The 24,976-nt window shown below is 36.3% G+C and overlaps 1 protein-coding gene across 1 annotated transcript; it reads left to right on the top strand.

The window, feature by feature from the left end:
• The first annotated feature begins 19,414 nt into the window (after positions 1–19,414).
• On the top strand, positions 19,415–20,537 carry LOC105223671 (uncharacterized). The gene has a single exon (XM_011201443.4). The coding sequence runs from the start codon at positions 19,595–19,597 to the stop codon at positions 20,378–20,380; it is 786 nt and encodes a 261-aa protein (XP_011199745.2). The 5' UTR covers positions 19,415–19,594; the 3' UTR covers positions 20,381–20,537.
• The last annotated feature ends 4,439 nt before the right edge of the window (positions 20,538–24,976 follow it).

Below are 24,976 nucleotides of genomic sequence, written 5' to 3'. Positions count from 1 at the left end.
GCAATTAAATGTTTTTGCCATAAACATTTGCACGTCATTATCGCATTGAATTGACACCTGATTGACTTTCGTACTTAATATAACAGCGGTCATTAACACAAATTAACTTGTTTGAAGAGAACAAAAACAATTCCGAAATAAAATAAGAAAGATTCTAAAAAAATATAAAATAAAAATATAAATATAAATAAAAAATATTGCAAATAAGCACTAGGTCAAATAGGAAGTTGAAACTATTATTTGTTGAACTAAAAATGGTTTGAAAAAGCTCAATTTATGACAATCATACTACTGTGAGCAAAAAAAGTAAGACTTTTTAATTTAAATTTCCCGCGAAAACCCATTGGTCGTCGTATTTTTTTTTCTAGATTGTCACAACAAAAGACTCATTACTGTTTACTATGCGCTTGTCTTTCTGATCTGATCATAATGATCATTTAGATTTTTACAATGAGTGCAATTATTCAACAAAAAAGTTCCCTTCAATTCTGAGGGCGGAATAAATTTTCTGGTGAAAAATTTATTTGATAAAATGTTCAAAATGTTGGAAAGGCCCTCGGTGATAATCGATGATTGCGGGTAAGTGCTTTTGATTGGTACAAATTATTCAGACGCGTTGGCGATAAACAACGTCCAGGAGAGCCATCAAGATCAACTGATGATCAACGCTTCAATAAAATAATAAAAATTGGTGCTTGAGAATCGAAGATTAACAGCCACAGCTCTCACCGGCATCGTTGGTATATCAGAATGAAGGATCGTTGAAACCCATTTTGAGAGATTATTTTTGCCAAAGAAAAGTGAAAGCACGATTGGGTCTAAAATCTCTCACTTATTTATCTATAAAGCAATACTTTCCGACTACCAGGATGTCATAAAATGTATTATTACTGGCGATGAGTCTAGGATCTATGCCTACGACCCGGTAACAGACAATCAATCAGCCGATTATCGTAGCAAAGGTTATCCGAAATCGAAAAAACCCCGTCAAAGCAGGTCAAAAATCAAGACTATGTTAACAGTTTTCGATTAACGAGGTGTGGTGCACTCTGAATTCCTTCTGACTGGCCAAACTCTCAACAAAGAATACTATCTGAGTGTTATGCGTCGTTTACCCGAAGCTATTCGTAAAAAGTGGCCGTAATAATGGGCCGACAACTCTTGGTCCATGTGAGTCTCCCTGTGACTTCTGGCTATACAGCAAACTCCAACGACTGCTCCGGCGAAACCGTTTTGAGTCTTTTCTAGTTTTTGCTAATACTAGTAGAATATTCGTTTCTCGAGAGAGGAAGGAAACTTCAAAGTTTACAAACATGATTACATTCACTAAAATACTCACACTAATCAACCTATTGAGTTTAAAATGATCCAACCTGAAATGAAATCAATACAGAAATCCACCAAACTCAACAGATTTTGTTCAACGGTTCAAAACAAAAACATAAGGGAGCAGAGTGATACAAGATTTGTGTATATCCAAAATGAGAAGCTCTTTTTTCTGTTTTAGCGAAAACTCCGCGTCCATTCTGCTGTTGGCTAAAAATACTTCCCAAAGACAGTTTGGTCTTATAACAAAGTGATAGTTCTTGGCTGGGAAAAAGTTTGGATTCACTCTAGTTACGCAAAAGTAGCAATAATGGAATCCATATTGTCTTGTATCCCTCTCTCTCTCTCTCTTTCGATCTAACCAATATTCAATGCTCATTAAGTCCTAGTAAGTATGCTATCAAAGGTTCTTTCCTCAGCATATTCTATAGACTCTTTAGGACCAGTTCATTACATTCAAATATGTGAATGAACGGAAATACATTCGGAAGAAATAAAGAGGTATATTTTACTAACGTAATACCTACATCTGATCACATTTGATCGGACAAGCCCATATAACATGTGCAGCTGTTTGTTCATAACACAAGTTTGCTTGAAAATTTTGTGGGTCAAATGAAACCGCGGCTACGGAATCATTCAAAATATTGAAGCATAATTTTGGGAAGTCTACTTTATCACAAACATTAGTATTTGAGTGACAAAAAGCAATCAGGGAAGGCGGTGAAGTCATCGAAAACCTGCCTGCCTCGACCATCCACATCTATGATCGTGATTAATGACGATGGTAAACAAATTAAAGAAACATTGCTTGAGAATCGTCATGATGACATCAGAGAAATAGCAAGATCCACTCTACACATTTTGGTTTATATTTTTGGTATGAGAAGCGTCAATGGTAAACCAAAACCCGGACCAAAGGAGCTGAAGCCTTAGCAAAAACGACATTGAGTAGATTGCGACCTTTGCAAAGATGCTTGACGACGTAGCTAAGGACTCCTCATTCCTCAAAAGCCTCGTTACTGGTGACGAGGTGATTTTTATGAACATGACGTCCAAACTGTTCAACAATCTACCGAACGTTGCTGCAAAAATGAGTAGCTGAAGGCACTGGAGATAATCCCATCCGAAGCTTATGAAAAGTGTACCGAAAATTGGATTAAGCATTAGCATTCTCTTATTGGTTAAAGAGCCTATGTTGGAGACGATAATAAATATTTGTTTAAAATTTGTTGTTTTCATCAGTCCGGGTCAAATTTGATCAGATGTATATTTTTATGAAATTAATAAAATTAAACCCGATTTATTTAAATACGGTGCTAAGATCTCTCTTCACACACTGACGAAAGAGTGAAAGAGGCTCAGAATCTGCTATTTTTATTGAAAAAGCTAGTTAGAGATCTATGAAGATTTTTTGTACAATTTTAGCGAATTTCGCCTCCTATGTCTCGCTATATATGTAAGTGCACTGGTAAGCATCTTTCAACGAATAGAGAGGCATATTCACCATGATATAAGATGTAGTTACGGTCCCCTCAGACTTTTTAATCGTTTCCTAGTTATTAAGAACAGATGTCGATTTTTTTGTTTTTCTGTCATAAAAACTAACCGGAATCTCTTGTTAATATTATTACAAAAACTAGCATACAACAACCGTTAATTGAAATAACATATAATATTGGACACACGCGAATATATACAAATTATAAATCTTCAACGGAAACTGTCTGTAAATACACAAACTCAAGTCATAATTTACTCAAGGTCAAATAAACACCAAACAAAGCTACACTTTTCCGGATTATCAAATCATCACTCTGTGTCTTTGGGTTAATAAAGCGTTGTGTTAAGCGTAAACCGGTTCACCAGACACATCGACCGTTAAACGTAAATGAGTGCCGCAACGTTAAGGTTTTGGTCTTCGGCTGGGTATTTGCGCGCTGCAAATACAGAAAACGTGCTGCTAACTTGGCAGTGAAGAAGAGCGTGCAAAAAATGCAACATCAAAGAAAAGAAACAATAATAATAACTACAATATCAAAGCTCTGAGCCTATGCATTTTATGAATGAATTTGAATATACAAGTAAATTATATTTGCCACTAAATCTTGTATTGTCTTTGTTACCACAATCTTTTTACCGGTTTCGCGCCAGCAGATGCGGTACAACACAACTGTCCATAAATGATAAGCTTGCCAAATTTGATTTGAAACCAATTTTTATGTATGTGCATTTTTAAGCAGTAATTTTCATATTTTTATTGGTGATTGGTATGCTGGGATACAGTTGGAGCAAAAGTGTTGCAAAAAGGGAAAAAATAAAAATATTACTAGGTAAAAAGTGTGGCCTCTAAGTATTGAAATTTATTATTTGTTGTTTTCTTTTTACTGTAATTTATTCTCTTTTTATTTTTACGTTGAAAAGTTTTTACACAAAAGTCATCCTAAATGTAGGCAATATAGAATTTTTGTAGTGGAAGCAATAATCAATATTGAAAATTAAAAAACGTTGCCTACATTCTGGCGTATTTCCAAATAGTGCTCCGATTGAAGTCACAAAGAAGAGTTTTAAGCACCACTTAATTTGATCAGTTCAAAATTTTCTACTAGCCTTAGAAGTAAATAATTTGCTAGTTGACTCAACTGTTGTTTAAAAGACCTTAAGGCCTTTTTGCACACCCAAATTAACTTAGTACATTAAGGTTATAATTCTGAAACCAGTTTTTGCCTTTCATACAACTGGCTACTCGTTTAAAGATAGGCCCAGCTGTTATACTTGATTATGTTCGTCATTTTGTATTTTTTCTAATGATTAAAATCCATCATCTGATTGCTATTTTATCAATGCACACAACCAAATGTATAGCCTGGACAACAACCCACAGAGCTAAGCATAGTCAAATTTACAATTTAGACAACAACCTGCAGAGCGCGGATCAGGAAGAAGCTTTCCGAGCCGTTCGATAACAAACGAGGTTTCAGACAAGGCGACTTCCTTTCGTGTGACTTCTTCAACCTATTTTTGGAGAAATAATTCGAGCTGCAGAACTGAACAAAGAAGGTACCATCTTCTATGAGAATATACCGCGATTGGCGTATGCCGATGATATTGATATCATTGGCCTCAACAACCGCGCAGTTAGTTCTGTTTTCTCCAGAATGGATGGATTCTGCTTTCTCCAAATGGGTCTGGTGAGTAGTAAACAAGGACAAAACGGAATATCACACTCGCGGATTGGCTCCCACGCCATTGCTGATAACTTCGTCGTACATAATTTCGTGTATCTTAGAACCATCATCAACATCAACAAAAAGGTCACCCTCAAAATCCAAAGCAAAATTACTCTTGCCGACAGGATAAGTAAAGAAGTAAAGTCTTTTCTCGGCGAACAGAGACTAAACTCTACAAGTCACTTATCATACCCATCCTACTATATGGTGCGTAGGCATGGATGATGACAATATCTGATGAGTCGGCGTTATAAGTATTCGAGAGAAAAGTTCTGCGGAAGATTTATAGACCTTTGCGAATTGACACCGGCGAATAGCACAGCCGATAAAACGATGAGTCGGTTGATAAAAAAAAACTGCATACTTTTGTTAGACACTGTAGGTGTACAAAAACGTCGCAAAGTGCGCTATCTGCCCTTCAGTCAAAAGCATAATTTTTGTTGACAACTCCGACTTCAAACAAACCGTATATTTAGTAAGATCTATATTATACTTATGCATGTTTATGTAAATATATACTTTATGTCTATACACTACACAATTAGCATATCATTGGCGAATAGCATAAATTCATAATTTCAACAATTAATTGATTGATTTTCTTAGTTTTTCGGCGCTTTTTGACTAAACTTCTCTTTTGTTTGCTCTTCGTTATAAATGTGTATGTTTTCACATGGTTTTTTGTGTGCTTTTGCTCTTTGTCTTGGCTTTTAAATCAAACCGTTCGTTCTCTATGCAACCGCTGACCTTAGCGGACACACTCGGCCCTCAAGCCACCAATTATTCGTGGCTCAAAGCGTCGTCTGCAGTTAGTTGCTTTGTCATTCATGGTTCTGTCGGTCTGCCAAGCGAATCTATGTTGATCATCAACAAACGCCTGCAAGGTTTTAATCACAGACATACAGTCATGAGTTATAAATAAATATGTATGAAAAGGTAGATTTGTGTGAAGGGAATTTAATGAGAGACTCTGTGTCGCCAAAGCATTTTCGTTGGCTTCCGTCATGCTTTAGCCGGTTTAATTAAGTAATTACTTAATATTTGTTTTTATGTTTGTTTGCAGCTTAGGTCTTATTAATCTTTTCTGTTTGTCTGACCAGTTTGGTCAACAGTTTTATGGCAGTTTTAAAGCCTTCTGTAAATATTTGAGTTTACAACACGCCGTCCACTGATATGTAAGGTAGTAAAACGTTTAGTAATCGCTTATGTCATGATCAGACGTTAACTGTTTATACCTTTGTTCAATGCAGCTTTTAAATGATTTAAGATTTCAGTTTAAATAACGATAAAATGTATGGGTGTATCTTATTCTCGGGCGGTCAATTCTTCGCATTATCCGCATATGGTGTATTTTTAGGTCTGAAATGAACTAGTTGAAACTACTTGGTCCAGTTCAGAGATCCAAAAAAAAATATATATATGCTTCTATTTTAACAATCCTCCAGCGAATTCGAAGCCGTTGGAGAAGAGGAGCACTGAGCTTCTTTACGGATGGATCAAAGCTTGGGGGAAGGTTGGTGTAGGGGTTTACTGTCAGGAGCTCTCCATCAACTCCAGCTTCACACTTCCTGACTATTGCAGTATCCTCCGAGCCGAGGTTGCAGCCATTAAGGTAGTAGTAGATTTACTGCTCCGGGCTACAGCCTCCTTCAGAGAAGTGGCCATGCACTCAGATAGCAGAGCGGCGATACTAGTCTTGAACTATGCCTGATCAAGAAATGCCTAACCTAGCTATTAATAGCATCAAGTGCCTTTGAGATAAGACTGATATAGGCGCCAGGCCACAGCGGAATCGCAAGAAATTGTAAAGCTGATGAGCTAGCAAATAAAGGCACCCTAGAACCGCTAACGGTCCAATGTGAGCGGGTCAGTGCTCCCGTATCCTCTTGTGTTCGACTACTAGATAAATGGACTTCACGGCAGCTTGGTCAGTGCTGGGCTACCATCGGTACTTCCGCTATCGCAAAAGTCTTTTGGCCTAAGGTCGATCGCAGAAGATCTAGTGATCTCTTTGCCCTCGGTAAGACTAGCATTTCCCTTGTTATAGGGCTTTTAACAGGCCATTGCCCTATTGGCACCTATGCTGTAAGGTTTCGAATCTTACTAGATGCCATCTGCAGAAGCTGTATGGCAGAAGATAAGGTGGACACAACTCAACACTTCTTTCTTGGCTGTCCCTCGTTTGGGAGGTCAAGACTTAAGCACTTGGGAGTGCATACCTTCAGACATCCCACCGAACTGGCGGGATTGGGATTTAAACGAATGTGCAAAATTTGTATTTGCTGCTAAGCGTTTTGCTAATTAATATATCCGAACACAGGAGTTCTTTTTTTTAATGGCTTCATAAAGGACTACATACTATAGCACTCCTCTATCTCTCTAGATTAGCCATTTAACCTAACCTAACCTATGATATGGCTGTATGCAATAATTTGAAAATATAAAATTCCACATACCCTCAAGATCAAATTTGACTCGGACTAGTCCATTTAACTTAGATTGGAACGTAGGTTAGTTTCTATATTTCGGAATTTGGCAAAACTAGTGTTGCAATTCGGAAACTCAGAGCGTTTTGACATACGAGCGCTATTTTTATTGTTTACAGTGACTTAAAATATTCTTTTCGACCAAAAAATGGAATTAAATCGCAAACATTTTTGATTAGAGCAACTCAGCAACAGTGCATCGATGAACATAATTAAATTTTTGGCGATGGAGCTGCATAAAGGACCAGTGTTTATCTATGGTGTGGTGATTTCAATAGAGATCGTGTTTTTCTCCTAGATGAATATCGTGAATGTTGTTCAAAATCAGTTATTATTCCGAAAATTATAAATGCTCTTTGAAAAGTGATATTGCAGGATCATCACATATAACCAATTTTTATATTTGTTTGAAGTTTTATCTCAATTAGTGTGTATTTGGCAGCTGTTTGTTTACTTCGTAAAAAGTTAAGCGATTTTTATAGTTTATTAGGTCAGTGGACTCATGGCGAGCTCCCTCAGCAGATTTTTCAGTTTCGAAAACAGAAAAAAGTTACAGTAATCCAAACCTGACATTTAGGGTGGTTGAATAGGGGCTCTCGTTTTTTTGTGTTGGGCCAAAAAGTCAGCCACAACCATGCTAGAGTGTGGCCGCGTATTAACATTAACCAAAATATATTGAGATGATCCATAGGTGATAATGAGATTCTCTGCTATCTCTCTGATTTTAACACGACGACTTTCAAGCACTGTTTCTTAAACTTTTTCGATGTTTTCGTAATTAACAAAGGAGTTTTCTTTGACTTCCTGACCATCACTGAATGCTTTGTGCTACTTACTTATTTAGTTTCGTATTAACACACGCTCCTCAAAACCCTTCTAAAACTTTTTCATTGAAAAGTAAGCAATACGTTGACAAAGGCACTCTAAATTACATACTATGATGGAGTTCAACTTCGCACTAATAGAAAGGATAGAAAAAATTATGGCTGTTTAAGTGAGCCAGTCCGAATCAAATTTGATCCCGAGTGTATATGCACTTAGAAATTATATAAATAATTATAAAATATGCCTCATATTTAATGGCTTAAGATTTAGCAAACGTAGCACTGAGTTTTTTCAAAAGTTATTCAGTCTAATAAAAAAACTCATCGCTCGACTATGCGTTAGCCTTTCCCATCCAAAAGCGTTTAGTCGTCACACTTTATTAAGCTTCCTTAAAACCCAAACAAGCCTCGAAATTAATTAATTTAATAGCGCTTACTTACTTATTACCCTCAGTGTCAAATTATTAAATAAAGACTGGTATTACTACAGATGTTCCCTCCCAGGCGGCCGCATGTAAATCGCTTGGAATTTCTACAACTTCCGTAAATAGCTGTGGAAAAAAGACACGCCAATTCTCACCATTTACCAAATCTAGTTAAAAAGCCATAACAAATTAGTAAAACACAAACAAATTGAGGCGAAATAAACGCCGGCATTAAATTCGACAACTAAAGACGTGCGCGAAATAAGTAAATAATTGGCAGCAAATGAGAGAAATGAGGGAATCATCAAGAATCGCTCAAAAAACCCAAACAGATCTAATTTATACTAAAAACAAATGGCAGCAAGCACAAACATGCATATTTATGTCTTTATGTATTTAAGTGTATATGTGTTTATACCGCACACAAGGCAGTGCTTTATGGACAATAATAAGCAAAAACAATTGGGAATTTCTCAACAAATTTGCAAGCGCGTTAATAATAAGTTAGTTTATGACATGCAAAAACAAAAACAAAAACTAAAAAAAATTGACAAACGAAAAAGTTCTAAATTTACATGACGGATAGCGCTAAAGCGGAAAGCGCGAAAATTTTGAAGAAAAAACAAAGCCAAAAACAATTAGCGGCACGCGATTTGCATGTTCATATACATACTTATGTATGTATGTGTGTATATACGGGTGTAAATCAATTAAAACTCTATGCAATTTAAAGATAAATTAAATATATACAGTCATGCCGAAAACATGAGCAATGAGCTAGAAAAAAGTTTAAAATAAGACAAAAGAACAAGTTTTCAGTAAAAAAGATATGAGAAAAATTTAATAAGAAAAACAAGTAAGGAATGTTAACTGACATTTAAAACATGACATGGCTAAATGGACTCATGCTCGTCAAAAGCTGATAATCGAGATTTCATTATCCGTCATTTTTTTTTTTCCCGAATTTGCTGTAAATTAATTAGAATTAAATTCTGAGAGATGCACGATATTGCTTTCGTAGTGAAAAATTTGTAAAGCCATAGGAAAGGCATCCTGAGTTTTTTGAACTTATATGTAAATTGAAAACACTTCCAGTACCAATACAAGATTATATTAGACAATTTATTTCAACTCCCGCCTGTTCGATCTGTTGTCTGAAGATTTATCCCAAGTATTTATCATCTTGACCTCCCAAACGCGGGACAGTCAAGAAAGCATGTTGATGTTTTCACCTCATCTTCTTCCATAGCGTTCTATTGGAAGCCAATAACTAAATAGCCTTATTCAAAGAGATCACTAGATATCCTGCGATCAAAATCTTGGGAAAACGCTTTTACGACAATGCATGTACCGATGGTTTTTGGTCCAAACTTGGGCGAAGCCCAAGCTCTCTAGTAGTAGATTTTAAGAAAAAGTCGGTGCAGCGGAACTCTCATTCTTCCGATAAAATTTACCGGTTCTAGAGTGCTTTTCCTTGCCAGCTCATCAGCTTTACAATTTCCTCGAATCGGCTATGGGTATCCATACCAGTCTAATAAAGATACAGATGCTATTGATACCTTAACTGCTGCCTCGAAACCCTGAACGCGCTATAATGAATTCAAGGAAATATCGCCGCTCTGTAGAGTGACATGAGCTCTCATTAGAGAGGTTCCATCTGGAGCAAATCTAATTGTACTTTAATAGGCGGCTTGGAAGACGCTGCAAAATTAGGAAGTCTGATATCCTCCCTAATGTGATCCTTTGTGACCGTAAATTTCATTTTAAACCTTCGAGCTCACTGACACTTTCCTCCAACGGTTTTCGGTTTCCGCCAGCTTTGCAGGTACAGTGGGCCAGAGTTTTGCCCTTTGGCGACTCCATAACTAAATGATTCTTTGAGTGTGTGAGGATACAGATTCTTTTTTTGGAAAATTTCTCTGAAGATTACAGCGACCGATATTCAAAAACATATCATCTAGAGCCGTCCTCTTCTGGATTCTCTACCCGTCTTCAACTGGTAATATTTTCCGCATAAAATATGGTGGGCGGCCAGTCATATCTGAAAGGACTTGATTCTTGCTTCAATAGGGTGAGATATTCGGTATATATTCGACTGAAATTCGAGGTGGGAAGAATAATTATTCGCCAAACAATTTGTGAAAATCATACAGATTTTATCGAATATTTTCCCTTGTGTAGTATTTTCCCTAGTTATCCGAATGTTGAACATGCCTAATGAACTGCATACACTGTTTCCTGCTGTACCAGTATTTCGATCCTAACTGTACATACGTGTAAACATTGCAATATATCAATTGAGCAACTAGATTTTTGAGTTTGCATCCAGCGTCACATCATCGTCCGTCACATTTCGGTGTCAAATTTTTTTGAAGACGTGCTTAGCCAAGATTTTCGATGACATCCACCGAATTAATGTCAACAGATAGACGTGTTTATGTATGTACATACTTATGTAGATAGAGTCACGGCGTTAGACACCCAGTGTATCGGGCGTGTCCGATTTGCTTTTGGCGCGTACAAATCACACACGCTTATCGAATACGAAATGAGCAGCAATATTTTAAAAACTTGAACGATCACCACTAACTGGTGGGAACGACAGCCAACGGAGGCAAATGCTCCAAACACGTCTGTTTGCTAGGAGATTCAAAGCCATTGGGGAGAATATTAAATGGAGATTTGAATGAATCATAGCATGAGGTAAACATTTGGCAGTTGAGATTTTGAAAATCTATTAAAAGCGATCTATGTAAACTTGGTAATCGTGACAGCTTCGTGTAGCCTTAGCCGATACCTTGGGCTATATGAGCAATTTAGGAATCAGCTGTGGGAGCAAATAGTAATAGTTAGAATTGGTTGACGAAATATTTAGTAAATAATTGGGTGGGAGGGACTAAGGTGCTTATGGTTTGGAAAAATTTAACAGTTTTGGATTTCAAACCGACTTTTCTATAATCTTCACCTTAGAAGTATTACCAATATATCAAATTTGGGCCTCAGTTACTTTAAGTCTACAGGAAAACAGAAAAATAAATAAAGTTTTAAGTCGATTAAATGAGATTTTTTTCTAAATAGGGTTGCCAACTAGTTCAACTAAGCTAAACTTAATTATTTTTAGTTTCAAAACCTGGTTATAACAAAAAAGCTGTTTTGAAACAATATGGTATGATTTTAACTAGATTAGGATTGCCATTTTTTTTTTTTAATTAATCTAGAACTTTATTTTTCCAAAATAGATCATTAAATCAATTAATAATGTGTTTACCTACTACTCTCTATAAATATTTGAAAATTTAAAATATGGTTCTGACAAACTGAACCACCCTAATACTCCAAAATGCTTAACAAATTAGTTTAGTTTTTCATTTCATTTCATTCTGAACATCCGTAAAGGCATGTGCTGCTCAATAATTAATATTAATGACTGCATTGCATTCTGCTATGCTCTGTAAGCTTCTAAAAATACCCATATAATTTCAATAATATTTCGTCTACGATACACTTAATCGAAGTGCTATTAATAGAAACGATTTTGTTTGAAAATTTATGGAAAAACAATTAATAAGGCATAGATAAAGACTACATACTATAGACGACTTAAATGTGTGCTGATAATCTTAGTTGTTCTCAGTAAACTAAAACTAACTGAAAATAGTATTAAAAGTACTTTATATTCGGAAATTTCAAATTATGGTTTGTTTTACTACAAATCAAGAAAATTTAGTTTCTTCATAAGTCTACTTACGCTTTCTATAATATTATTTCAAAGATCCACATATATTTTTAGAACCCCTTTTGTAGATCTTTGACTAAACTTCTAAATTTGTTCATATGCATTATATGGAGGGTTCTTTATGTCTTATGTCGCCTTTTAATTGTTAGAGAAAGCAATCAGGTGTGCTGGGTTCTTCTGCTGAAGACCGACCACTTGAAGATAAGATCTGCTTGAGGTTGAAATCTCTATTATTTTTGGGATCTATGGCAAGTCAGGAACAGATTTAATTTTTCTTTTAATTTGGATCAGATATCTTATATGTTTTTTAGCCCATATACATATATACATGGCATGAAGTCAAACGGAAGTTTTGAAATTGTTATTTAGATAAAGGATGGGTTGGGAAAAGTCTAAAACGGCTTTGAACATTTTTGCTATCGAACAATGTTATTGTGAAGAAAAGACTGGTAATTAATTTTGTTAAGATATTTTATACTGCTTTCGCTATGAACTCAAACAAAAGCGCTGAGGTCCTCATATTTGGCTTCGATAAGCTTGAAAAGTTAGGCTCGGATTCCGATAATTTTGAAATGAGAGTTGCCATACATTATTGCGCTTATATGTAACTATAGTCGTACGGTTTACCCAGAGGTGGCATAATTGATTATTATTCCAAATATTCCAAACATAGCTTAGAAATCTACTGTCCTTTTGCATCTTTTTCAGTTTAGAACATTCTTTTGAAGAAAAATATTATTGTTATTTTTCACTCAAAATTTTGTGCCTGAAAAAGTGTTTTTACGTGGCGTGCTTCTTCATTATTTTCATATAGGAGAACGAAACAGAAAACCATAGTATGTTGGTGGAAGTTTATGATGTTCTCACTGAATGAATGTGCCAAAAGTTGTCTGCACGATTTAAAAGCGTTGATTTTGGCTCGAAAAACAAATAACGTCCTGGATTTTCAAAAAAAATTAAAGATGAGAAATTACTCCATGAAGATTGTTACCAAACACATGCGCACAAAATCCTTGGAAGTCACTCAAGCAGTCATTTTAAACCACCTTAAAGCAACCGCATACCTTCAAAAACAAGGAAATAAGGTGACGTATAAATTGAGGCGAAGACACGTTGAGAGATGAGAAGGCTACAAAAAGAAGCTTTTTTTAGATCGCATTGTGACCGATGATGAAAATAAGTTCATCACGAAACCCCTAAATGCGAAAACTCATATGTGAAACCTAGTCAAATCAACGACAATTCCGCATTTCGATGACTACGATGTAATTTTCTATATTTGGACGTGCTATATTACGAGCTTCTAAAACCAGGTGAAACCATTGAAGCGGAAACCTTTTCGACAACAATTAAAGAGAGTAATTGCCCAAAAACGCCCGAAACTTACGACTGACATGAAGCGATAAGTTTCCATAATGACAACGATCAGCAAACTAGTTAAAAACTATTTAGAAAATACAGTCTGTCAAGTAAGAGCGTGGTCGACTTTACCGACAGTTAATGAAATATTTCGCTCTAATTCCTTCGCGAGCCGATAGAGGGAAGCTTTGTCCTTGATGCATTGTCAACAAAGGTTCATTTGTCGTTGAACTTTTGAAAGAGAATCACGCTAAACGCCAGCAGTGCTAAGTAGGCGTCGTGCTACGAAGCTGTGTTCCTTTGCATCCACCCGAAAGATCGCAAAATGTTGGAATTAGCAGCTGCTAAATATATGAGAAAGTCGAAGGCATTTGTACAGAAGTGGATACAGCGATATAAAGTGGCTAAAAATGTCGATGATTTACCAGAACGTGGTTCGATAGGAAAAGTGAATAAAAAGGATGAAAAAAGGATAGTGAATCTGTTTTCGCTAAATCCTGCTTTAACACTGTGGCAAGGACAAGCAAAATTAATGGCAAAAGGTTTAGATATATCCTACGAAACTATCCGAACCCTTCTTCATACTCATGATTTGAAATGGCGCAACATAATGAAGAAACTTCTATTGACTGAAAAACTTGAGACAAGGCAACTCGCTTGAGCGCATGAGAATATTGATGCATATTTTGAGAATGTCATTTTTACTGATGAATGTTCCATATGGGCACATTCTGTCCTCACGCGAGCCTGGCCACCAATAGGATTGTTCAGCTGACCATAGAATATGGAATAAAGGTGCATGTTGTTGTTGTTGTTAGCGGCAGAATTCTGCCTAGTTGACAGTCCTTGGCCGGATAAAAAACCGGGTGCGTTCTGGTTACGTAGACCCGACTGTTGTGGGAACGGACCATCTTTGGGTCTGCTTCTCAAAGCAGGGATTCGGCACTTTGTACCTCTTTACTGACACCCTAAATGCCGAGAAAATGAAAAAATCTACAAAAAGGCTTTACTGCTAGCTGCCAAACGATGGTTCATCAGAAAAAATGAAGATTGGATTCTGCAGGAGGACAACGATCCTAAATACCGCAGCAAGCTCTGTACTCAGTGGAAAACTCAATCTGGCATCGTTACATTGGATTGGCCGTCGCAGTCGCCCGATGCAAACCCTATTGAAAATGTGTGGGCATATATTAAACAGAAGCTTCGTGGAAGGCGCACATACACTTTGAAGCAGTTGTCTTACGAAATTCGTCGGATCTGGAGATCCTTGCCACTAGAATACGCCGTCAAATTAGTAGAAAGCATGCCTCGGAGATGCCAGGCAATTATCGACGCCGGTGGTGACTGGACACATTATTGACCAAATTGCATCATTGTTTGTAATGTGTACAATGAATATACATATATACATATATATGAAATTTTCATAAAATATTTTTTTTTTATAAATTATCCCGACAACGCTCTTACTTGACAGAGAGCGCAGTTCTTTTGGGATGAGAATACCATGAATAATACCATTACACCTGTTTATCTTAAAGCAACGTTCAAATTTGCTTGATTAAGATATTACGAAGTAAAGCAATCTTGAAGTCTTCCTTCTTTTAAGTTTCCTTAGACTATTTTCGGGTAGAAAAAATTGTTATATTGTAATCAGCTTGAAAGTGTCCATAAACCACAAAAAAAGCGTTGAAATATTTATAAAATCAATTAGTACTGCTAAGAAACAAAAACAAAGACAACCGTTTACCTAATAAACAACAACATGCTGCTTATAATTAGCTGCTAAAATACGGCATTAATTATATAATATGCTACAATGTAAAAAAATTTTTAAAAAATCTTAGATATATTTATATATTAATTATTGTTGGTTTGCCTATACTAAAATAAGAATTGCAAAAGCTTTAAGTCATTAAATAAAATATATAATTAAATAGATACTGAAAGTACAGCAAACACCCACACATATGTACAACAACTCTGCTCATCCTCACATACTTCTTTAGGTAATAACATTAAATACATACATAAACTGTCATTAAATTGGAAATCGAGAATCTCTGTTATTTCCGATCAATTTGAACGCGATCTTACGTAGTTATAGTTTCTGTTATAAGCAAGAGAGTACAAAAAACTTACACAATTTTGAATATAATTACTTGTATTTGTATTTAGAAAGGCACTAATTAAATAACTAAAACTTACAAAAACATCTGTATGCATATACTCGTAGTAAGGTAAAACCGGGTACAAGGGAAGTCCCACGAAGTTGCCTAAAGCAAGTTACTAAAGGCTCAAAAATAGAGAGAATGACAGCTTTACTGATTTCAAAACAAATTATAGAAATAATATTACACAAATTAATGATTTATTTTATAGTTTCTAACATAAATAGTTCTAATTAACCGTTATTAAGATATTTAGCAGACATATCATACGCCTTTAAGCTATTAATAACGGTATACCGGCAATTTTGTCTTCACTTTCCAATCCCCTTTGACTTGTTTAATAAATTACCGACTGAAATAAATGCTCAATTACTTGAAGAAAAACCGCTCGAATTATCTTTGCCTTAACCACAAAACGGATATCAGCGCCAATGACCGCAGCGATCTGTTAACATTTCAGAATATCAGTTATTTAGCTCAATGAATATAATATAAATAAACATTTTTGCAGCCATTTGGGAAAACACACACATTTAGCTAAGATTCTCAAATGATTGAACCTAGTAGGAAATTTTGGGACTAAAACATTATTTGCTCTCTGATGGTTTCTATTTCCAACGTCCAGTTATAGCAATGATTTACCGTAAAACAAATAAATTAAACTTCTATCCGTAACTTTAACGGGAAATTAAGCCTTTGAAGATGAAAAAATTTAGAAAAAAAAATGATGAGATGAAACCTGCTACATAAAAAAGGTTACTAAGCAATGAAAAACCAAAAATTTCGTCTTTTTCAATTTTTTACAAAATTTTTGAGGTTATATGAAAAAATTCTAATGAATAAGTTGTTGATCTTTTTATAACCTACAACTTTGCCATCTAACTTTTACCCAACGCACCTTATTTTGCTGCCGTAAATCAAAATAAACCGTTTTTTACCCTTGAAAATTCAACCAGTCTTCCTCTTCCGAACCTCTGATCGTCCTTACAACATGTTGCTACAGAGTATAATAGTTCTGTTCATCTAACCGTAGCTACACGAATAAAATTGAGATATATTAATGAAACTTGACACCTTTGGCTAAAAATTTGAAAAAAAACAAAATGGTCGTGCCCGCGCCTGCTAAGAGCTTGAATGTAAATACATATCTCCACTAAAGCTAGAATAACCAAGTTTGATGAAATCCGACTATTTATACTCAGGATCATACAAGAAGATTTCATAGGAGCCGGTATCAAAATTGGACAATGGGCGTGTCACCGCCAACATTTAGGAGAAATAAAATATATATGGACCTACTTGCCAAATATCAACGAATTTGGTACATAACATACCCTAACGATCTTGTATTATATTGCGAAAATGTGCGTAATCGGATTACAGCCACACCTATTTGCCATATAGCAACAATTTTAACTTCCATATAATTATTTCCATTTTCAGTATACAAATTAGAAACCAATGAGTATATTCAGATAAAACTTTGAACAAATTGTGAGGTATGCCAGCTCGAGTCTAAAATTTGTCAAAATCGGACCATGACTGTTAAAGCCACCACAATACGTACTACATTCCAGCACGGTCAACGTGAGAGTTATTTCAATGATATGAGAGAGAGTGTATTTTTCTAATAATAGTGTGTCTTTGTGTCAAAAACTGATAAAATCGTGTGAAAACTAGCACTGGACCTGAAAGTATTTCCTCGGCTTTGATCCTGACAAATTGCCAGACTAAGAAATGTTAAGTTACGCCCGAACTTATCCTTTTACTAACACATTTCCTCTACTTTTTTGTAATCTGTCTTTCTTTACCAATTTCAACCTACTAAGATTCTTTTTGCTTTCAAAAATTAGCAACACTTGATTATAACTAGTGATCACGAATATATTTGTATTTATTATATTCACAAATATAAATTGGATTTAGAAATATGGCAACCCCAAACTGCAATAAATACAAATATGTTTAAATAAATATCACTCAAAGCTTTTTACTAAGTACCATTTTGTTAATTTTCAAGTGTTTCATCTCTCACTATATCACTATCTATGGAATACTTTTTCCTGTTGGGTCTTTATCAAGTCCAGTAGCCTGCCGATGGGAACATGCGCGGAAGTTCGCGCTGCGATGACGCCACAACGTTGTTGACGGAATTCCCCAGTCAGAAACATGCAAGGAGAAATTATTTTATGAGCGTTAGTATTGGTCCCAGCGCAATTGAGTGCTGAACAAGTGAGCCACCTGTCAATTAATTGTCTGTACTTGCAATTGTTTGACTATAATTTAAATAGTGGAATACTCACAAATAGATGCCGAAGTTTACGAGGTATACGCTACAGTCGGTATTTGAAAACAGTTAGACAGTTTACTGAAGTATATAAGTGTTTCTAGGGAACAACATAGCCATAGCTGTCAAGAATCTTAAGGTGATTTCTAATTAAATTGATACTTAGGATGTGTTTCAAAGAGAATTTTGTGAGGAAACCTTTAAAAAGTCTGGAACTATATCATATTGAAGCAGTATAAAACATTTTCCAAATAATTTTAAGGAATATTGTAGAAACCATAATATCAGGCTTCCATAACAGAATAATAACATTTTTGGGAATGGATACGAACTGATTGTTGTAAGCAACCCTCAGCGAAATATGAATCAGGATAGAACTCTTTCTCAAGTGGTCCTCATATCTACCAAATACTAAGAGCAAATTTGTTTATTAGAAGCTCTTCGGAATAAAACAACGAAGTAAATTGTTATTCTGGCATTATACTTCTACAACCATTCTTCAATGAAAAATAGATAGAGGAGATCACGATAATAAAACAACTCCCCCGTTTTTTGGACCACCAAATACGTTCTGCCATCTTCATATAATATTTTTCCCGATTTCTCTTGGCAATTGTCCAAATCGCTTGAAAGGGGAGACATAACAACATCTCAGCACCTCCTTTTTGACAGTTCCGCATTTGAAAAACTATATTTGGAATACCTCAGATCATATACTTAAAAAAAAATAGTTCTATTTGATCTTCGGGATTTTTTTGGAATTATGAAGGCTTTGACATATGGAAAATTTGTGACCTAGATCTCAGCGGTCAACTTTGTCCAACTTTATGAAATCCAGAATTTATTTAATTTTTATTAAATAAGATCTTTATTGAACAGAACTTGGTAATTGATCGCATAACGAACAAGATATAGAGAGCAACATAATTCACTTGCTGAATCACTTAGCTCTAATGTAATCTATTAGTTAATTTAAAATGTTTTTTTCAAGGGAATTTCCCGTATAGCTGGGCACGTGTTTGACTCACCTTTGTCTCCTACATCTTAAGATTATTACCTGTAGTAGACTCTTACTAATTCCAAAAATATTTTATTGCAATATTCACTTCTCAGCAGTAAAAATGTCTCAAAGCATCTGGAATCTTATCTGATCTACGATCTGTGGGTAGCTCACCTCCAGCACTCGTTTGGGTATACCACTCATTAATTCGTTCCACGTCACTGAACGATAGATCAGCGAAGACGACACAGGGTATGGGTGATGAGAAGCTTTAGCACTTCATACTATGTACAAGTATACTCCGTTTGAGCGGTATGACGGTGTGAGCTGAGCACTGTCTGTGTACGAGACACGGACGGCGATGTCGGCACCCGCACTTTATTTGTGTTTTTAGTTTTCTTTTTAGATTTATATTTTTGTTTTGATTTTGAATTGAAATCAGAAGCTCACGATTCCGACAGCTGTGCCACCACCACCAATCCCTTACCCGCAGAGCCGACAAATTGAGTGAAGCGAATTGCGCTGGTACTTGTCGGCTCACACATGTTTAGAATAAAATTCCCAAATGATTAAGTATAAATGTGCTGGAGCTAACATCCAGACAAATCAGTCGCTAAAAAAACTGACAAGTGTAAAGAAGAGGTGACAAACGGATTAGAACTTCCACGGATTTCGGAATTTAGAAAAAATTTCGCTCGAGTTAAAGGACTACAGACGTCCGTTCGTTCGTGGGATTAACGCGTCCGCGCTATGAAACGTTTAGTGATTTGTTTATTATTGCTGGGCATCTGCCATGCCACGCCCACTTTACATAAGCTGAAAGAGTTTAAGAACTCTTTGCTCTTCGGTGGAGGTGGCGGAGGCTGCGGCGGCGGCTGTGGCGGTGGTGGTGGCGGTTACGGAGGAGGTGGATTCGGTGGCGGCGGTGGAGGTCACGGTGGCTATGGCACCCCCAGCATTCAAGTGTACACTGTGAAGCAAGTGCCCTCATTTAGCAGTGGTGGTTATGGTGGCGGCGGATATGGCGGAGGTGGTAGCGGCTGTGGCTCTGGCGGCTGCGGCGGTGGTTATAAACCAAACTATGGTGGTGGAGGCTTTGCACCAAGCTATGGCGGCGGCGGTAGTAGTGGCGGCTGTGGTTCTGGTGGCTGCGGCGGCGGTGGCGGCGGTTATAAACCCAACTATGGCGGTGGTGGCTTTGGACCAAGCTATGGTGGCAGCGGCGGCGGTGGTGGTGGCGGTTTCGGCGGCTCTTATGCATCCAGCAGTGCGAGTAGCTTTAGTTCCGCCAACAGCGGTGGTTTCGGTGGCAGTGGTGGCTATGGCGGCAATGGCGGTTATCCAAGTGGTGGCGGTGGTGGTTATGGCGGTCATCCAGGTGGTGGTGGCGGCGGCGGTAGTTGCAATACTTGTGGAGGTGGTGGCGGCGGTGGCAGCCCCGGTGGCTATGGTGGTTATGGTGGCAGCGGTGGTAGCGGTGCTTATGCCAGTGCTCAGTCCTCAGCCAGTGCTCATTCGAGCTCATGGGGAAAGTGAAGAGATGCCAGTAGTTAAGTATTGAAGTTGAGTGACTAGATCTAAACTTTTGCGAATTTAATTAAACAAAAATATTTTTTAATTAAAATAAAAATTGTTTTCAAGTGATATGTGACATATTTTAGAGAAATAAAGCATTTTTGTATTTATAAAATAAGTGATTCTTCAATTTACAAGGTATTGGAAAATCGGTATAAAATCCAAAATATTACAAGAAGATGCGAATTCTCAAAGGAAACAGTAGTCAGCCTGATCTATTATAATAGAGATCATTTAACACTCTTTCATTGCCAAATAATAGCTTCCCTTTGGCTGCGATTTTCCGCCTTTCTCTATAATGGAACCAAATAACCGCAATGGTTTATTAATTTAAATGTGTGACCTGTATAAGGTTATGAAGACAACATATTCCGCGAACATGATGGTTACGAAAATAATTCGGAGTCCGAATAAAATTTACCATCGTCTTTCTGCGTTTCCTTTCTTTAAATATTCCAATAGTTCTTTTGCATGAGTCACTGTTGATAGTATTTATTTCAACATAGTCGCGAAATATTACAAGTATTACTTTTTTATAACTTTTTCAGCTTACCTTTTGCATCTTTCGTCAATTCTGTAGACTATCGATTAGACTTTGGAGTGAAATAATGAAAGAATTTTTCGCGCATTAGACCAAAAATTTCAAAAGACATGAAATTATTACTTCATTATGGTTTTATGGTGGCAGCTATCTCGATCAATTTCATTTTGCAGGCGTTCAAAATTATTTTGAGGTTTTTTCATTCGGCAAAAATCGTACGAATCGCTGCTTCGCTTGACACTGAGCTCACATAACACTCGTTTGGCCAATTTTGGGAACAGCGACATTTTTTTATGAATTTATTTTTGGCCAATTTATTCTGCCGAATGCAAAACTTGGCTTTTTTTGAAGATTTGATCTAACTACAAAACATCTGCTTTCAATTTTAATATATTGTTTCTAAATTTTCAGCTCATCTGAAAAAATTGTCATGCGCTTAGAAGCTTCTTCTATAAATATGTTGAATGTTGAGAGGAATCGTTTTCGTTCTATCCGTTGGTTTATCAGTGATGTCTGCCTGACTTAACCAAATATTTCTATGGAAGTCAGGGAACTTAGAGATAGTTGTACTGACAGAAAAGTCTTTAGCCAATTACAAAACGAAATCGAATGAAATTTAGCGCATGATGTCTTAGAAAGAAGATACACTGAAATAATAATATAAACAACATCCTCTTCTATACTTAAAACAAAATTGACACTTATCTACGAAAATAATATACTATAGTACATAAAACCGATAACACATAGAGCACTGATAGTAATACTTTATTGTGCTCTCCTTTTTAGTCGAATTCGCTTTTAATATTTACCTTAAATTGCGATCTTATGACTGACCACGTTTTAAGCTGGAAGAAATAAATCAGATAAGTCACTATTCAGTGATCTTTCCATGTTTTTTCCGTTAGTTCCATAAACAAGATTTAATATAATATTTTGGTTTTATACTTCCTAGTAAGTTTAGTAGCTACAAATTCTCAATTTTATGAAAATACGTTTTTCAATTCGATTTGGAGGACTGAGGGGCTAGTTCGTATATATATAGACAGACGGACAGACAGACGGACATGGTAAAATCGACTCAGCTCAACACACTGATCATTTATATATATACTTTATAGGGTCTCCGACGCTTTCTTCTGGGTGTTACAAACTTCATGACAAACTTAATATACCCTGTTCAGGGTATAAATATAAGGGAAATTGCTGAATTTATGTACTGCTCTGTTAAAAATCTGCAATTTACATTAAAAATACAACAGAGAAATATGGTAAGAAGCGAGCGACAACCTAAAAGTTGAATGACCTTTTGATTCGTACATCAAAAAATAAACCTTTTTTCATCAAAATACCTCAAGAATACTTTATAGATGTCAGTATTCAATCGGACAATACAGAATAGACTAATTGAGAAGGATTTTAAGGCAGCTTCAGCAAGAAAGAATGTTGTTAGAAGCGGGTCATTCGTAAAGCCACGCCCAAAAAATACTGTCTTCGATGCTATATACGCCATAAAAACTGTCGAGCATAGGGGATGCAATATAAAAAATAAAAATTACAAGAAAAATTATGCACTACTGATTACCTTAATATTCTGGTGAAGGTGATGCTATCATATGGCGAGAAAGAAATGGCCTTAAAATGGTAGTTCATGCAGGATAATGACCCCATATATTCCTCAGAACTTGTTGGAATTCTTCCAAAACCAAACAATTAATGTAATGCAGTCACCTGCCCAATCCACTGACCAAAGTTCGATAGAACATTTATGGAGGACATTAAAAAAAGGCAATTGAAAGCTTTAAGCCAAAAATAAGAAAGAACTTTGGGAAAGAGTGAAATTTGCCGATCTGGTTAATTCGTTGTTATAGATCGTCTAGAACTACTAGTGATTGTATAAAAAGTGGGCGTGGTATTTCTATGTTTTGGTTTGATTTCAGCATTCACTACATTTTTGAAAAGAAAAAAATACTCTCTCACAATTTTCTTGAATTTAATATAGTATCACAACTTTACTTTTAAAATTTGTACCCTTAAGTACTCAAGAATTTAATATGAAAAGTCAGTAGTTAACAGTAACATATTTAACTGAAATGTTCACCTAAAAAAATATTTCATTATAAAGGCACCGACCTCAAAACTCAAACAGAACGAAGGAATTGTTGAATGCGACAAAATGCACCAAAATATTATACCTCAACAGTATCATAAACCAAAAAAAAAATATTATAAAATAATCCCTTACAATGTAAAATGTCAAAATAGCGATTATCGAAAGTTGTTTAAAAAACACGAACAAAACCCACTTACAATAATGCGAAAGAATGCGTGGCTAAACGGTTGGCGCATGCGCAACTGCATTGCACACATTCGTATCACCATCTTCATACCACACACTTACAAACACATATGCACACATATTTATAGCCATGCCCTACACAACAATCCCAACGAACGCATGTCACTCGCCAATCGCATTGACATTACTCACGGTCTCGGCTGCACTTTGTTGTAATACTTATAAATTCAACTTTCGTCTTCACTCGGCGGCATTGAACTTCACTGACCCTACAAAAGCACCATTGCATATGGAAATGATGCGTTCACGACTGCAAGAAAGCGAAACCAGTCTTTTAACGTGATGTTGAATGAAACAAAAAACAGTTACTAAGCCACACATACATCCGCTCTCCGTAGATTTTGGTATAAAAGCATATGTGGCTTAGAGTAAAGTAGCTTTAGACCAATTGCAAGCGATTGAAATGTGAGAATTGAGCTTTTCTGCGCTGACAGTGACATCTAGCGTTAATTTTTGTTGGCAAACACTTTGTGTTTTTGAGCTTTTTGACAAACAAATTGATCGTTTTGTTCAACCTTTGGCTGAAAAATTTGCTAAACTTAAGGATAAAACACGGTTAAGGCATATCTTAAGAAACGTTTACTAAACTTTTAAACAACACCTTAATGATGGTTATTCTGTAACTACCATATATCTAAATTTTAAATCTAATGGGTATACATTTCACGCGATATTATTTTCTTTCTGGAGAGTGTCGTCAGAACCAAGTGACTTCTCTTCAACTGTAAGAAAGGCCACAAAGTCATCCAGGGAGAATGCACAGTGTTGTGCAGGGCTGCCAAACGAAAACGTGATCAACATTGGAAATCCCGCATTGTCTATAGGACCATCTGAACTAGAACAGGGCAAGGAAGACCAAACCGTAACGGAACGATCGATCTGGCTGCAAAACTACATAAGTCAAGTGTAAAACGGTCAATCGGAAATATACAATGTTCCTACTGGCACTCAATAGAAGGGATTGCAGGAACATGATTGGATTATTTACTTGTCACAATCTGATGGCGGCTGACAGATCGAGAAGACTGCAGGAAAAGTCAAAAGCAAGATACCAGGTAAACGATGGACCCGCATTGGTAAGCTTAGGCAACCTAAAGGATGAATAATCCTCGTGGCCTTTTTATCACAATCTGCAAACCAGATCGAGAACACTGCACGAAATTCAAAAGCAAGATACCAGGAAGCCTCTCTTTAAGCCGCATTGGCACTTCCTTAATCGCCTGTATATTCCGATTCCTTGTTATATTTGATTTGAAAAAAGTACAGAATTCATGTGGATCAAACATCCTACGTATCTGATTTTTGAATAACCTGCAACTTGAGCTTATATTCAAGTGCATGTTCCTATCTTTTGTATCCAGGTTCTTCTATATTTAAATTATGCTTGGGAGATAAAACTTCCTAGGCGACAGTGATACAATGCCTTAAGAAGTTAGTCAGGTTCGACGGAAGCTTAACTTTAGAGTCATTGGTTCGCCAGTTGGACAGTCATTAGATTGTCAGTGGGGTGGAAGGAGTGGTATTTGAATTTCATTCCAAAAGTTAGCTGAAAATATAGATATTACACTTCCTTAAAAACCAAAAAGATCCACTTTGTTTCGACAAAACTCTTCGTGAATTTTTGAAAGGTGAATTAAAAACACTTTAGCTTTTCGAG

Source organism: Bactrocera dorsalis, chromosome 4 (genome assembly GCF_023373825.1).
Source record: "Bactrocera dorsalis isolate Fly_Bdor chromosome 4, ASM2337382v1, whole genome shotgun sequence".
In the NCBI taxonomy this organism is placed as follows: Eukaryota; Metazoa; Arthropoda; class Insecta; order Diptera; family Tephritidae; genus Bactrocera; species Bactrocera dorsalis.
This window is presented reverse-complemented; position numbering and strand designations above follow the sequence as displayed.